The 14,610-nt window shown below is 66.3% G+C and overlaps 1 protein-coding gene across 6 annotated transcripts in view; it reads left to right on the top strand.

Moving 5' to 3' along the window:
• RXRA (retinoid X receptor alpha) overlaps positions 1–14,610 on the top strand; it is a 97,158-nt gene that overhangs the window by 59,334 nt on the left and 23,214 nt on the right. For all 6 annotated transcript variants that reach the window (XM_033415158.2, XM_049711459.1, XM_049711458.1 and 3 more), the window contains one exon: positions 10,530–10,795. In XM_033415158.2, the coding sequence (XP_033271049.1) occupies positions 10,530–10,795 (266 nt within the window). Of the gene's footprint in view, positions 1–10,529; positions 10,796–14,610 lie in introns of those variants that run through there.

The raw sequence follows: 14,610 nt of genomic DNA, 5'->3' as shown, positions 1-14,610 counted from the left end.
GGCCCCCCCGGGGGTTGCTTGTGGTTGTTGGTGAAGCCGAGAGGGCCCGGAAGGGGCACCGAGGCGGCGGTGCAAGGGCAGAGGCCCCGGCCCCAGGTGGCCGGAACAAGGTGGGGGGCGGGCTTTGGAGTTTGGGGCCTGTGGTGGGGAGCCATGGAAGGTTCTGGTGGTGACTGAGTGGACAGTGGCCATACTGCCAAGTGACCAGTGCAGGGGGCGGCCATGGGAAGGGCACGCAGAGCCAGTGGCTGTGTCCTGGCCACAGCCAGATCTGAGCTTGGCCACTTGAGGCTCTCGTCTGTACGAAGGGGCTGGTGGGTCACTCCCGGGGGGCGGTGCTGTGCGGACGGAGGTCACGGTCATCCGGGCCCAGGGAGAGACTTTCCACCTGTCAGTCTGTCCATCCCCTTCCTGCCTGGAGGCCCTGTGGGCTGGGTGGCCGGGCTGGGTGCTGCCGTGGGTGCTTGCTGAGGCCCATCTGGGTTCTCAGGGCAGGGGGTCACGGGGCACGGACGCTGCCTGTTACACGGCCACCCTCGCGTCTGCGGGGTCTGCTGCCGCAGCAGCCCCTGAAAAGCGCCTGTTGTGGGATGAGAAGGTTCTCAACCTCCTGGCCGCTCCGCCCCGGCAAGGTGTGTCAGGAATGAGGCCTTAGGTCGGAGATCTGGGGACGCGGTTCAGTGCTTTGTGAGGATGGAGGTGGAGGTTCTAGGGCCTCCTGGGCCTCCGTTTCCTGGTGCAGAGTCGAACCCACTCTCCTGTCCCTGCACTTGCTGGGGGCCTGGGGGCGGGGGTGAAGGGTAGACCCTGTCTCACAGCAGGTCCCCAAGGGGTGGCAGAGTCGCATCTCAGCTTGGGAACCAATCCTGCCAGCCCCGTGGGCCCCCAGCTGAGTCCGCACAGTGGCGACACAGCCCAAGGGGGTTCAGAGGCTGGTTCCCCCGCCCCGCCCCCGGAGGCTGCCCTTTGAGGGAGGGGGCCTTTCCAGAGCAGGGGAGAGCCGGCTAGGCTGCAGGCCCTGCTGCAGGAGCGGTGGGATTGGGGCTGCTGTGCTGGTCCGAGTGGGAGGTACCCCTCCTGCGGCCGAGATGGGGAAGCCCCGCTCCAGCAGGCGGATGTCCCGTTCTCGGTCTGTCTCATGGGTGAGGTCCTGTCTGCTGTCTGCAGAGCCCCTGCCATCTGTGCCTCCGCCCACGACGGCACCAGCCTGGCGACCTGGCTGAGTCAGCGCGGTGTGGGTCAGCCTCTGCTCAGGGCAGGACGCTGAGGGGCCGGGCTCTCGGCACGCAGCAGCGGGGGTCTCCGAGAGCCTGCCGTGCGTGAGCCGCTCGGGAGCTGGGCTGGCGCTCTGCCCTCCAGGGTCTCCGGCTTGGCCCGGCCCCGCCCATTGTGCAGCCCTGGGCTACCACACGCTGGAGGTGCCAAGCATCTGCGCCCACATCCGAGAAGTGGCGATGCTCGGAGGGCAGTGGGAGGATTGGGGACGCCCCGGGAGAGGCCAGCCCACACCGGGCCCAGAGGAGGCAGGCCCTGATCTCTCCCTGACCGCTCCACGCTACTGGGACAGGTTGGCCACCTGGCACGGAGCCCCCCGACGCCAGCACAGGTGGATGGGACGCCGGCGAACTTGGGCCTGAGTGTCTGCAAACATGTTCCCGACGCCGGCAGGGGCTGCGAGAAAGTTAGAGAGAAAAACAGCTGTAGTGGGGGTGGAAAGCACAGGCGTTCCATGACAGAGCCGGCCGCGGGCCCCTGAGCCAGCCGGAGCGACACGGCTCAAAATGAAACAAGCGTCATTCTTTTCCTGTTGAAGAGAAACTGCCTCAGCCAGCCCGCGGGCTCGGGGCCCCCCACCACCAGGCTGCCGTCGAGCAGGCGGGGTTTCATCAGGAATTTCCCCCCCTCTCCGCGCCCCCCCACCCGCCATCTGGGCCGGCGCCCTGGAGGTGCTGGGGACGGTTCAGGGGTGCTGCCTGGACAGGAGGCTGCAGCACCCGGGAGCCCCTGCCCGGCCCCGGAGAGGTGAGCGTGCTCCCAGCTCCCCGTGCCCTTCGACCCCACGGTGGGCGTGCCTGCTAGCACCTGTCCGGCCTGGAGCTCTGCCGGCCACCCAGGCTGGCTGCGGGGGCTCTGCGTGAGCGTGAAGTGTGTTGGGAGCATCAGGGTGGAGAGCTGGGTCCTGGTCCCCGGCCGCTGACTCCGGCTCCGGCTTGGGGAGTGCCCCTCCCTCCCTGAGCCCCTTCCTCCTCTGCAGGTGGGACGGAGCCATGCCCACGTCCCCAGGCTTTTCGGAGCCCCTGTGATCAACGCCGGCTCGGGGCAGCCACACAGGAGCTGCTCGTTAGACTCTAGCTCTGTGTTCTGGAAGCTCTGATTTCATTGCGGGGTCAGGGCGGGGGGTGGGGGGGTTCCCAAGCCGCGGGGCCGCCGGCAGGCCGTGGGTTTGGGGATCTCCATTTTGCAGAGGCCGCGGCGCCAGCGGCATCACGCGCAGGCTCACTTGCCGCTGGCTCCCCAGCGGCTCTGTGGCCCCGTTCCTCTCGTCCCTCCCCCCTTTCTGTGCCTGTGCTTCCCCCCTGGGGATTCCAGCAGGCCTGGGGGTCGGCTGCTGCCCCTCCCCAGCCTCTCCCCCGGGCAGCCCGTGTTAGGCCACTGAACAGGAGGCATGGCCCAGTGGTCCGGCGGTAGATCGGGGTCGTCTCCCTGCCATGCCCGGGGGAGGGGACGGCCCGTCAGGGGTGCAGGCTGGCCTGCCGAGGGCCTCCGGCCACGGGGTTGGAAACAGCTCTGGGGACTCTCTCTCTGTCCCTTGGCATCTTTCTGGGCGGGTGGCCCTGTGCGGCCTCCACCCGGCAGCCCTCCTGCGGGGGGGCTCCTTTCTGGAACCAGCTGGAGGGAGTGCTGCTGGGTGGGGCTGAGCCGGGCACTGCCTGTCCACCGTGTCCTCCCGACTCCTTCCTTGGCGCCAGCTGGGCCGGCCTCTCGCACCTCTGGGACCCTGGGTTGGGTGGGTGGTCCAGTCATGGAGGCTAGTGAATGCTTGTCCCGCAGCCGTCTCTGGGGCGGGGAGAGTGGGGGAACCTCCCCGTAAATTCAGATGCCTTGGAGTTCTCCTAGAAGGACCGGCCTCATGTTTGGGGGTCCCAGGTGGTGGCTCTGTGGCCTGCACCCTGAGGTGGTCACCCTGCTGGCTGGCTGGAGGAGCGGCACCCGAGTGGCAGCCCGGCGCTGGGTTGGGTCTCAGAGTCACGTTGGCACAGCTGTCATTGCCAGTCCTGACCGTGAACAACCCCCAGCCCCCAAGCTTCCCAAGGCCTCTGGGGACAGGACTGCCAGGGACTGGCTCTGCCTGTGGCCACCTGGCTTCTCCTGAAAAACCGGCCGTGCCCCGAGGTCCCGGAGGCCCTACAGTCATGGGGAAGGGGGCGGGGAAGGTGGGGCGTTGACCTTTCCCGAGCCAGCCTTCGGGGCATTTGTGTAGGGTGCAGGATGGAGCCAGGAGGGAGGTGTCCCAGCAGCAGGCCCTGGTCCCCGTGACCCTGAAGCTGTGAGCGGCTTCTTCCTGTAGCACCAGGCGCGCCGCGTGGCCTGACGAAGAGGGGCGTGACGCAGCCAGGGAGCTGGGCTGGAGGAGTCGGCCCTAACCTCCTGAGGGTCCGGCCAGGGTGTTCCCTGCACCCCCCAAGCCCCTCTCCCCGAGCGTGTTTCCGTAAGCTGCGGACAGTTAGGTAGCGGACGCAGTTCTGGGACTCAGATCCCTCCTCTGTACCGTGGTGGTTGGAGCAGTGCTACCCCAGGTGCAGCTCAGCGCCTAGGGTACCGCCAGGTAGCGCCCCCCTCGGACATCTGCCCAAGTGCCACTGGCCCGGTGGGTGGTGGTAGCGCCCACCGCAGGAATCGGGGGAAAGTGGTGGAGACACGTTGGTTGACCGTCGAGCTGGGCCTGGTGTGAGGGCTGTGGCCGCAGCCCTCTTAGACCGTGAGCTTCTGGAGGGTGGGCGTGGGGGGGCAGCCTCCTGCCAAGACCCTGGCTCTAGCGCCCCAGTGCATTGGCACCATTACCCCTCAGCTCTCTCCTGGACCTTTCAGGCCCAGGCACTGGCTGGCTGGTCACACGGAGCCCCTCCTGGCCCCCCCTTTCATCCTGGCTGTGCTCCCCACTTCCCTGACAGCGGCCTGGTCACGGTGCCCCCAGGCTGTACGAGTGTGCTGGGTGAGGGCGGCTGCCGCCACTGCCCGTTCCTCCTTCCGCCCCTCACCAGCCCTGGCCGGCTCAGGACGGCCATCAGAGCCCGAAACATCGTCCGTTTGTCACTTGTGGCAAAAGCCATTCAGCGTCACCATCCGCCTCTTAGGGCTTCAGCCTTTTGTCTGTGCAGGGAGCAGGGCAAGGGGTCCCTCAGGTGGTGATGATGATGGTGGTGGAGCCGCTGTCTACCGGGCCTGCAGCCCCCAGTCACTCTGGGCTCCCAAACAGCCCTGAGGTTGCTGGAGACGTGGTGACTGTCCCTCACCCAGCAGTGTCCTGCCTGTTCCTCGGCGTCCACTCGGCCTGCCCCCTCCTGCCCCCTTCCCCTCGGGCATCCCCGCCTGTGTCACGGAGGGCTGGGTAGGGCGGTGCCAGGAAGCAGTACTTGGGAGAGGCCAGCTGCTGCTGTCCATGCGGCCTGGGGAGGGGGTGGAGCCCCTGTCGGGTGACCAGTGGGCGTCTGTGAGCGGTGGGGGGCGGGGTGAAGGAGATGCATGCCTTGGTTCACCCTGCCCCTCCTCCTCTCTCCCCTGGGGTCTGGGCAGGTCTGCGCCACCCTGGGCTCTGGTGTGGAGCTGGGACCTGAGTAATGGTCCCTGCAGGCCGACGGATTGCTGGGCCTGGGTCCCTCCTGGCCCGTTGGGGGCCTCTCCGTAGGGGCCCCTGAGGCTGCCTGCCCGGTGGGCTCCCTATCTGACCCTGTTCTGAGGTCCCAGGCTCTTGGGGGAGAGCAGGAGGCAGGCGGGAGTTTCTCCTGATCATGTGTAAGGGCTGAGCTGACCTGTGTCCTCCTCAGCGGGGGCTGAGATTTGGGGCTGGGGGCATTCGTTGGGGAAAGGGCAGGGTGACCCCAGAGGAGCTGAAATTTCAGGCTAGGCCACCTGAGCTGTAAACTGACACTGGGCCAGAGGCAGTGAGCTGGCCACGCCCCCTGGGGTTGGAGGTGGTAGGTCCACCCTCTGCAGGCACATGGCCTGCGCTGGAACCCTGCCCTGCAAGGGCTCGTGGGGCCCACTGCTGTGGGTTGTCACAAAAGCCTCTGCTGTCGGCGTACCCATTGTACAGAAGGGGAACCTGAGTGGTGGGCGTTTCCCCACCAGGGCCGGCACACCCCTGTCGGGGGCACGTCTGTCCCCCACCCCCTGCCGCCGCAGTTCCTGAAGGCCCCTCACCCCGTGGAGCCTGTGGACGCCTCCTGCCCCACCCCTCCCCTGCACCAACCACCCCGAGCTTCCCCCAAACCCCGACCGCCACGGTCCCACCACAGTCCCCAGCGGGCTGCCACTTCTCCCTCCCCTGGGCGGCGGGGGAAGCAGTCCTTCCGGAAGGTGGGGTCTGGAGGCGGGCGTCCCAGGAAGCTCCCGAGGGCCCTCCAGCACCCCGTGGTGGGGTTTTGGTTCGGGGCAGTGGGGGGGGGGGGCGGATTTGTGCTCATTCTTGTCAGGGTAGGGTGCTGGCGCCCTCGGGGCTCCCCTACCCCTTTGTGCCCCTCTCCCCTCCTGGCCCCCTCTCCCACCTCCGTGCTGTGCTGCACGGCCCCCTCTGAAGTCCCCACTCACTCCAGCCCCACGGGACTCCTTCCCGTGCTCCTTCGGTTGGACTGCCTGTCCCTCCCCTCCCTCCGCTGGGCTTCCTGCTTGGCTGGGCCCTCGACCCCAGTCTGTGGCCCGCCCGGACCCTGCCCTGATCGGCCCTGTAGGTTCAGAAGGGCCGCGGAGGAGCCCTGAGCTCCCCTTTCTGAGAGTCGGGGGTTCCCTGGCTCCTGAAGAGGGGCTGGAGGTCCAGGGGCTCACCCCCGCCCCAGCCGGGCAGCCTCAGCGGGGTTGGTATTTCCTGCCACCTCCCCCGCCTTCCCAGGCTGTCTGGCAGAGACCAGAAAGGAGTTGGTGGGGGTTCCCCCGCTTCCTGCTGGGGGTTCCGGGGTGGGGCGGGGGGGCAGGAGGGTCCTGGTGGGCATTCTGGAGGGAGCCCGTGCAGTTCAGGACTGTTGGCGGGGCGTGGGGGGGCGGGGAATGTCCCTTCCCTCTCTCAGAGGGACCTCAGGGCCCACCTGGTTGGCCACTCCTGAGTGGTGGCTGTAGTTTCTGCTTGCATACAGCTGCGACGGGGAACTCACTATCCAGGAGCAGCCTGTGCCCTTGTCAGTTACCATGAGAACATTCTTTATTTTAACTTTACTGAATGTAACTTTTCACACCCGTATACTCTGGGGGCCCAGGGGGTTACTGCTCTCCTGCTCTGGGCGCCGAGCATTGCAGGGCATTCCATCTCTGCTCCATGGCTTCCCTATCTGGACTCCAGGTATTTGCATTTTAGAGTCAGTTTTATGGCCTGAAACGCATTTTGTGCCAAGGGAGAGATCTGTCCATCACCTCTTCCACGCAAGCCTTCCTGAACTGAATCTGGCAGCTCTTTGAAGTCCCTTTGCCTGTGTTGGGGCTGCTGGGATGTCCTCCTGCCTGGACGGGGGCCTGTCTCTCGTTGGAGGTCCCTGTGAGCTCCCGGGCCATGGTCTCCTTCCCTGGAGTCCTGAGTCTCACGGATTACTGCTGGTCCCCAGGGGCATGGAGGGTGTAAAGCGGTGTGAGGTGCTGGGTTCAGGCCTGGCGAGGCCCGGGTTCTTGGGCGGCGGTGGGGGGGGGGAGGAGTCGGCAGTTGGGTTTTGCCCCTCCCTCCGAGGCCCCGTGTGCCCCCTTGGGTGGGGAGAGCTGGGTGTCAGCAGCTCCCAGGGTGGGGTCTGGGCCTGAGCCTGGTGTCCCGCAGCCCAGGATCAGATAAGCGTGTGGTGACCGCTGGTGACAAGTCCCCTGCGAGTCCAAAGTATGGCTTCAAGAATAGCGCCTTATTGCACCTACTGTTTATCAGTGGGTGGGGACAGATAGTGGCCCGGAAAAGGCAGAGCCTGCGTGCACGTGGAGGGCAGGGCGGGGCCTCTCTGCGAGCAGGGGGTGTTCAGGCATTTTTCCCTTTTCCTCCTAACGTTCCCTTCCTGGCCAGACTCCAGAGGACTCCAGAAAATACCCCCTGCCCGTTGTCACCCAGGCTCCGGGAAGGTGTCTGCTGTGGAGGTTCTGTGTCAACAGGAAAGGCCCAGAGTGGGGGTCGTTGAGGTGGATCTTGGCCGGGGTGGCCCCTCCCAGGGGCTCACAGTCCCTGGTTTGGAGCAGTTGCTGTACACGTGACCCTGGGGCTCAGAGGATGGGGGCTGGGCTCAGGAACTGGGCCCCGACCTTTGCATTTGGGAGACGGGCCACACGCAGAGGCTGGAGGCTGGTGCCCCTTCCCCAGGCCCCCCCACTTTTTACCGGAGGCCCCCCGCCCCCCTGTACCCGGTCCCTCCTGTCTTGCCCAGTTTCCCTCCATCTCGCTGTTGCCCTCCTCACGGTTCCCGGACTCGAGGGGCTGCAGAAGCTTTGGGGTGCAGCCTGGTAGCTGTCGGTCTAAGGAGCCACTTCCCTCCCTCCTTCCTTCCGGCCAAAGCTTTCTCTTGCCTCTCCCACCCCTTCCTGCCAGGGAGCAACAAACAAACAAATAAGCAAACAGCTCAGGCCGCGTAGGCCCAGCGTGGACCTGGGGAGCCTCTTCTGCAGCTGTGTGAACGGGAAGCCCGGCTCCCCACACCCCGCAGGTGTGGCCGGCCCGCAGCAGAGGCCCCGACAGGCTCTGGGCCCCATGGCGCTCCCGGCTGCACTCTACCGCTTAAGGAGAGCAGCCCCCGAGAAGTCCCCCACCCCGTCCTCTTCTCCCATTCAGAGCCCCCCAGTTCCCCCAAGATTTCCGGGCAGCGGGTGGAGGTGAGGAAGCTGTGAGAATCCCGGAGTGCTGTCTCCCTCTTGGCCCCAGACCCCCATCTCGTTCCCAGAGGCTGGGGAGAAGAATGGGCTGCTCCCCTAGGGTGGCCAGGCCCTCAGGCTTCTGGACGCGCTGCTGGGGTTGGGACCCCTGTCCGATCGAGAGCCCCAGCAGTTGCCCCCCGAGCTCTCTGGTGGAGGTGTCTGCAAAACAGATGTTGTAATGTCCATCTTGCTTCCCTTGCCCTCCCCGCCTGAAGTCGGAGGCGTGCTTCTCGGGACTGAGTAAAGGGGAGGGGCCAGCGCTAGCCTGCATCCTGCAGGGTGGGCTTGGACAGGGACCAGCTGGCTCAGGGTTCCTCATGCAGGGGTGGTCAAGGGCCAGGTGAAATGGGCATTCCAGTTGTCCCAGGGGCCTGGTAGAAAGAACCATGGCTGCTTGGCCTAGGGGCAGCTGCAGGTTTTGGGGCGTGTGCCTGGGTAACTTTTGCACCTTCCCTGTGCCCGTTTCCTTGTCTGTCACAGGTGGGTGGACAGGGTCGCAAGCGTTCAGTGAGGTCAAGGATGTGCAGCCAGACCTTGTGGGTGCCGGGAGCTTAATGACTAATAGGGCTGGCTTGCAGTACCCTTCTCTGCCAATAGGTGCCGCCATCTGGTTCTGGAATTTTAAGCTCTTATTTTCAGGTTCAGTGAAATGGTTTATTCCCAGTTCTGTGAATGGCAACGGTTTCAGACGGATCAGATGAGGCTCTTTTGCTGGTGCAGTGGCAGGCAGGCCCCCACTCCCTGGCTGGGAATTCCAGGCCCCCTTCCCGTGCCCCTCGTCCCTCAGAGGGCAGGCAAGGGAGGAGGTGCCCAGCAGGCTGGGGGTTACAGGATGGAAATGGGCAAGTGCTCCCAGAGAAGGGGGTCGCCAGGGTTGGCAGAGCCTCCCATGTTCCTGCGGGGACCACCCCACCCCACGGGCTGGCCACCGCCCAGCACCTCCATGGACAAGTTCACAAGGCCCTGGAGGAAGCTCGGCTCTGGCCGGGGTCGGGTCTGCCCGGCCCTGACTGTTGGTGGCGGTGTCCTGCAGCCTGTCCCCGAGACTCAGTTTGCACCGGTGACCAAAGTGGGTGAGAGGACTCGGGGGCGATGCACAAACAAACAAGGCTTCTTCCTGCCCCAAGCCTGGCGCTCAGGGACCGCTCGGGGCACGGCCGCTCCGAGGTTCAGGCAGGCGAAGTTCTCCTGCGGCTATTGCTGGTGCAAGCAGGGCACATCCCCCGACTTGGGGGCACGTGGACGGGGGCCGCCCGATCACACCCGTGGCCCGCTCGACTTCCCAGAAGCATGTGTGATCACTGCAGGCCTGGCGGGAAGGGCCCGAGAGACCATTTTGCAGATGGGAAGGCTGAGGCCCACCGAGGGGGCGTGGCTTGCTCAGGACACCCTGCCAGAGGCCGGACTGGACTAGCTGTGGCCTGCAGCTCTGACTCATGCTGCCTTGTTTGGGCCTCTCTGAGTTCCCCACGGTCTGCTCAGGCCCCAGGGCAGTGGATTCACCCGGAGAGCCTCCTTCCTGGGGAAGCTTCTCGTTGAGCCCTCAGGGTAGGAAGGGGAGGCCCCGTTAGTGCCTGGTGGGGCTTTGAAATCCCTGGCATGAAAGGCTGGTGTGTGGGAGGTCCCGGCCTCTCACTGCCGCAGCCTCTGTGGGTTGCCCGTCTGCGGGCTTGGTGCACACCTGGGCCCCCTCCACCAGGCCTGCCTGGAAGCTCCCCTGCCTCAGGCCGCACGCCACCAGGCCTGGGCACACAGGAAGCTGTATTCTTTGGGGCCCCGTGAGGTAGAGGGGCCTGGGGGCCTGTTGTCTTGGCCACCGTCGCTGGGGTACCTGAGCAGGCCCAGGCTGTGTGCTGGGCCTGCCCTGCCGTGGGCAGCGGTAAGAACACAGGGCCTCAATTCCCCATCTGTAAAATGGGATAATAGGACCGCCGTGTACCTCCTAACTGCGTGCGTTCATCTCTGCTGAGGACATGCAGTGTTTCTGCTACACAGTGGGTGTTCCGAAAATGTCAGCCTTCATTATTTTTATTATCCCCAGACTTTCACCTTGACCCCCTGAGTAGATGGGCAGAGGGGCTGGCAACTCCCGGCCACCAGGCGTTCCAGGTGGACAGGCCTGGGGTGCTGAGGGTTCCAGGGGCAGCCATCTGGCCTCCCTGCCCAGACAGGCATCTGAGAGCAGCTGTCAGCCTGCTTCTCCTGCATCTGCCTGGGGCCCAGCCTGAACCTTAAAGTTGGGCCAGGTGGGGCTGGTGCCTTGGGGGGGAGCTCTGGGCGTGGCTGGACTGGCCTCGTGTTGCTGGGGAGCCGTAGGATTGCAGTGGGGGTCCCTTGCCCTTCCGCGGCCTGGTGTGGTAGCTGTGGCCTGAGGGGTAGCGGGCCAGGCTGTATCCCTCAGGTGTGGATTCCTGACTGGCCTCCTGTGGCTTCTTGTCTTACAGACTTCTCCACGCAGGTGAACTCCTCTTCCCTCAACTCCCCCACGGGGCGCGGCTCCATGGCCGCCCCCTCGCTGCACCCCTCCCTGGGGCCCGGCATCGGCTCCTCGCTCGGCTCCCCGGGACAGCTGCACTCGCCCATCAGCACCCTGAGCTCCCCCATCAACGGCATGGGTCCGCCCTTCTCGGTCATCAGCTCCCCCATGGGCCCCCACTCCATGTCCGTGCCCACCACACCCACCCTGGGCTTCGGCACCGGCAGCCCCCAGGTAAGTGCGGGGGCGGGGCCTGGACCAGAGGGACGGGGCCTGGCTTTACCCGCATAGTCCTGTGGACCCTGGGAGGCAGGTGCTGTCACGTCTCCCTTTCCTCTCTGGCAACAGTGTCAGAGAGGCAGCTTTCACCTGGGTTTGAGCTCAGGTCTGGCCGACTCCTGTGCTCGTGGCCCTCGGGGGTCAGTGACCAAGCTTCCTCGCCGGCCCTCTGTCCCAGCGAGGCCCCCTCCAGTGCGGGGGGGACCTGCCTCTAGGACTCAGAGCTCTGTAGGGTGGGGACTCCTAGGTCCTCAGGCTGAAGCCGCCTACCTGGAGCCCCGTCATCCCCTGGCCTGCCCTTCTTGTGCCCAGGCCCGGACCCTTCCCCACACGGGGTGTCTCGGTGCTCCCTGCCCCGACCCCCAGGCTCGGGCAGACGCTGCCTCCTCGGGGGTGCCAGGCCTGAGGCTCATCTGCCGGGCTTGGTGGTCTCTGTGGTCGTGTTTGCCCAGATGCTCCTCTGAACAGCCTGGCTTTCGGGGTTGGGTCCAGATCAGGAAGCTGCTGGCACCTGGTGGGCCTGACTCAGCCAGTTCTTGCCGTGGGGACCCCCGAGGCCTGGTCCACCCTCCCCTGGGCGCTTCTCGTCTGAACCCCTGCAGAGCTGTCCTGAGTGCCCAGGACCCCTGCTAGGCATCTCCTCTCCTGGCTCTGGGGGTTTCCTGGTGGATTTCTCACTGGACGCCTGGGAGATCTGCTGAATCCCAGGGGTCTTCCCTCTTTCTGGGGCTCTAACTGTCCTTTTGGACATTGGTGGGGCCCCCTTTGCTCTGAGCGTCGTTCAAGTCTGGGTCCAGCTTTCATCCCCGTAGAGGGGGGCCCCCTTAGAGGAGGGCTCCGTGGGGGAAGCTCTGGGAGCTGTTTCCACGGGGCTGCAGGACAGCGGCCAGAGAGGGACTCGGGCGCAGGCTCCACGGCCCAGAGCTGCACAGCTAGTCGTGTCCGCGTGTCCCGTGGGCTCCCTGCTGCCGACGGAGCCACGCCGCCTGCAGGACAGCCCTCCCCCGCTCCATCGGCTGGGCCTGTCCAGAGCTGGTCGTGGAGCACCTGGCTGGCTCTTCCAGGGCCACCTCATCAGCCCCTTTGTGCCTGGAGGACGGGTGCAGAGGAGCTCGGGCCTCAGGGGGCCCCTCATGTCACCTGTCACCAGAAGCAGGCAGAAGGCCGGAGGTGTTGGCACGGGGGTCTTGGCTGCCTTCCTGGGCCCGGCCGTGCCCTTGTGAGCGTATGGCCGCCACACCCTGACGATGCTGCTCGACGGGAGGGCACACGAGGGCTGGGCCTGCACCCTGTCCCCTGGGAACCAGGACAGAGGCGGCACCTGCTGGCTCCCAGGGAGGGCCCCGGGAGGCTCCTTGCTGGCCCCCAGGCCCGGTGCCTGCCCTGCACGCCCCGCGGGCACGCGTTCGGCAGGAGCCTGGGTGTGGAGTCTGGAGCAAGGGCTGTGCGGGGGCAGGGCCCGAGGGTGGCAGTGATGCCCCCCAAACCTTGAGGGAGCCTGGTGCCCCCGGGCACTGGTAGCCTGTCTGGGGGCAAGGGTGGGCGGTGCTGGCGAGTGGCGGTTTGGGGCCACGTCCGCCCTGTTCTCTGTTGTTCTCTGCACACAGCCAGGTTCCTGGCACACGGTGGGTGCTTGTTGAATGCAGGTTGTTTGTGAGCGAGGGGCCGCAGGTCCCGTGAGGCTGATGAGGGGATGAGGGCAGGAGTGGAGCTTAGGAGGGGGTGAGGGTGGGGAACAAACCCCGTGTGTCCCAGACGTTCGCGGCTGCCCTTCTGGTCAGCCGTCCGCCTGTTCCTCCGTAGGTCGATCAGGCCGCAGTTGGTTTAGCCGTGGTCTGAGCCCCGTGCGCGGCCTCAGCCCCCCCGACCCCTGCCTCCACCCCTGCCCCCGTAACTCCTTCCCTGGGCCCTGAGTTCAACTTCTAGGCTTCAGCAGTTTGTCTTGGAAACCTGGGGTTCCCCAGATTCATGGAAGTGTGTGTGGAGCTCGAGGGGGACATGCCCCCACACCCTGCCTCAAAACCACAACCGCAAAGTCACAGGGCCGGAACCAGTGAGGCTTTCTGACTTCTGCTGTCAGGGAGGGCCTCCTCCTCGACCCCACCCTGCAGGGAAATGGAAACGGCGCGGGGGTGGGTCTGGGCAGGGCCAGGCTGGACCTCAGGTGCCGTTGCCGAGTTGCCCCACCTCTCTCCCCGGGTTCGGGGGCTCCATCAGCCCAGGGAGCATTCTCCACCATATCCCGGAGCCCGCCCACAGGGCCTGGCACATGTGGGCGCCTCAGTCCCCTGGCCTCACCAGCCTGGCAAGCCTCCCTGGAGCAGGGCCTGCGTGGCCCCTGCCTGTCCTCGCCGTGGGCACCGCGGCTGGGAGGCCTCTGTGGTGGGGCGTCCGGCAGGCCACGTGCGCTTCGTGGCGTTCGTCACCTGCCTTGATGGGCAGACGGAGGCCAGCGGGGCCAAGGGCCTGCCACCGTCCTGACCGTGGGTGATGGGCCGGGAAGGAAGGGCACGGTGGGTGTGGAAGAGGGGGGTGGCGAGGAGGCCTGGGGGGCCCTGATGGAGCCGGGTGGTTATTTCAGGAAGTCCTGTAGGCTCCGCGGGAACTGAGATACCTGCCAAGGATATGAAAGGGGAAATGGGATGGGACCCCCATCCTGGGCACGCCAGGGAGTCTTTGGCCTCCAGAAGGGGCTGTTGGTGCCCCGGGTCTCCTAGGACAAGGGACGGAGTGCAGGAGGGGAGCCGTCCCCCATAGGTGTGGGGGGGCTTTGAGCCCACGGTGGGTGGGTGTGCGTGTCTGTCAGAACAAGGCACCCCGCGCTCTGTCCTGGGGGCTGTGAACCAGTCCAAGGCCCACCAGCTTGGGGCTAGGGAGGGAGAAGGGCGACCCCTGTCCCCCTCAGCCTTGCCATGGCAGCCGTGCCAGGACCCACCAGTTGAGGCAGAGAAGGGAAGTGGAGGCCCCAGGCCCGGGGTGAGGACGGGGCTACAACCAGCCGACATCTTCACACACGTGCAGGGTCTCCTAGGGCTCCCCAGAGCCTCTGGGCTGACAGCTGTGCCCCCGGGAAGGAAGCCTGAGCCCGGGAGGGCAGGGATGCCCTCAGCGTGTGGCCTGGGAGCCAGCTTGGCCGTGACACTGACCGTGACTGACGGCTCCATCCATCCTGCCTGCAGCTGCTTCCCTGGTGCTGCGGCCTGCCTGTTTCCTTAGGGGGGGCGCCGGGCCCAAGGGCCTGCACGTGGGGGCCTGGGAGAGAGGACAGGTGGCCCCTACCCACCCGGCATGGTTTGAGCAACCACAGAAAGAGGACACGCCCGAGCTCCTCTCCTCGGTGCCGCCTAGCGGATCCAGAGCCGCGTGGAGTCGCGGCCGGGCTCCCGCAGCCCGAGAGAGGCCTCGTGCCAGCCTCCAGCCTGCGCCCGCTGCTCCCACGCGCCCAGTGGCCCCTCGAGGCCTGCCGCCGGCCCCTGCAGCTGACCCTCCACTCCTGGCCGCACGGATTTCCTGCCCTTTTCCCAACAGTCCTTTGGTTTCCCCACCTCCAGACGTCTGCTCCGGGGGTGGGGGGGGCCCTCTGCCTGGGACGCCGCCTTCCATTGTCCGCGGCCCAGCTGGCCTAGCGGCGGCCCCCGGAAACCCGAGTGCTAACGCCGAGGCTGCTGCGCCCCAGGCCGGCTTCAGGAGCTCTGCTGCTGGCGCTGCCCGCGAGTCGCTCCGTCATCCCAGCGGCAGCCCTGGGATGGAGGCACTCAGTTTTCTCCAGT

This window comes from Orcinus orca, chromosome 6 (assembly GCF_937001465.1).
Source record: "Orcinus orca chromosome 6, mOrcOrc1.1, whole genome shotgun sequence".
Classification (NCBI taxonomy): domain Eukaryota; kingdom Metazoa; phylum Chordata; class Mammalia; order Artiodactyla; family Delphinidae; genus Orcinus; species Orcinus orca.
Note: the sequence above shows the minus strand (reverse complement) of the source record. Positions and strands in the feature narration are given on the sequence as shown.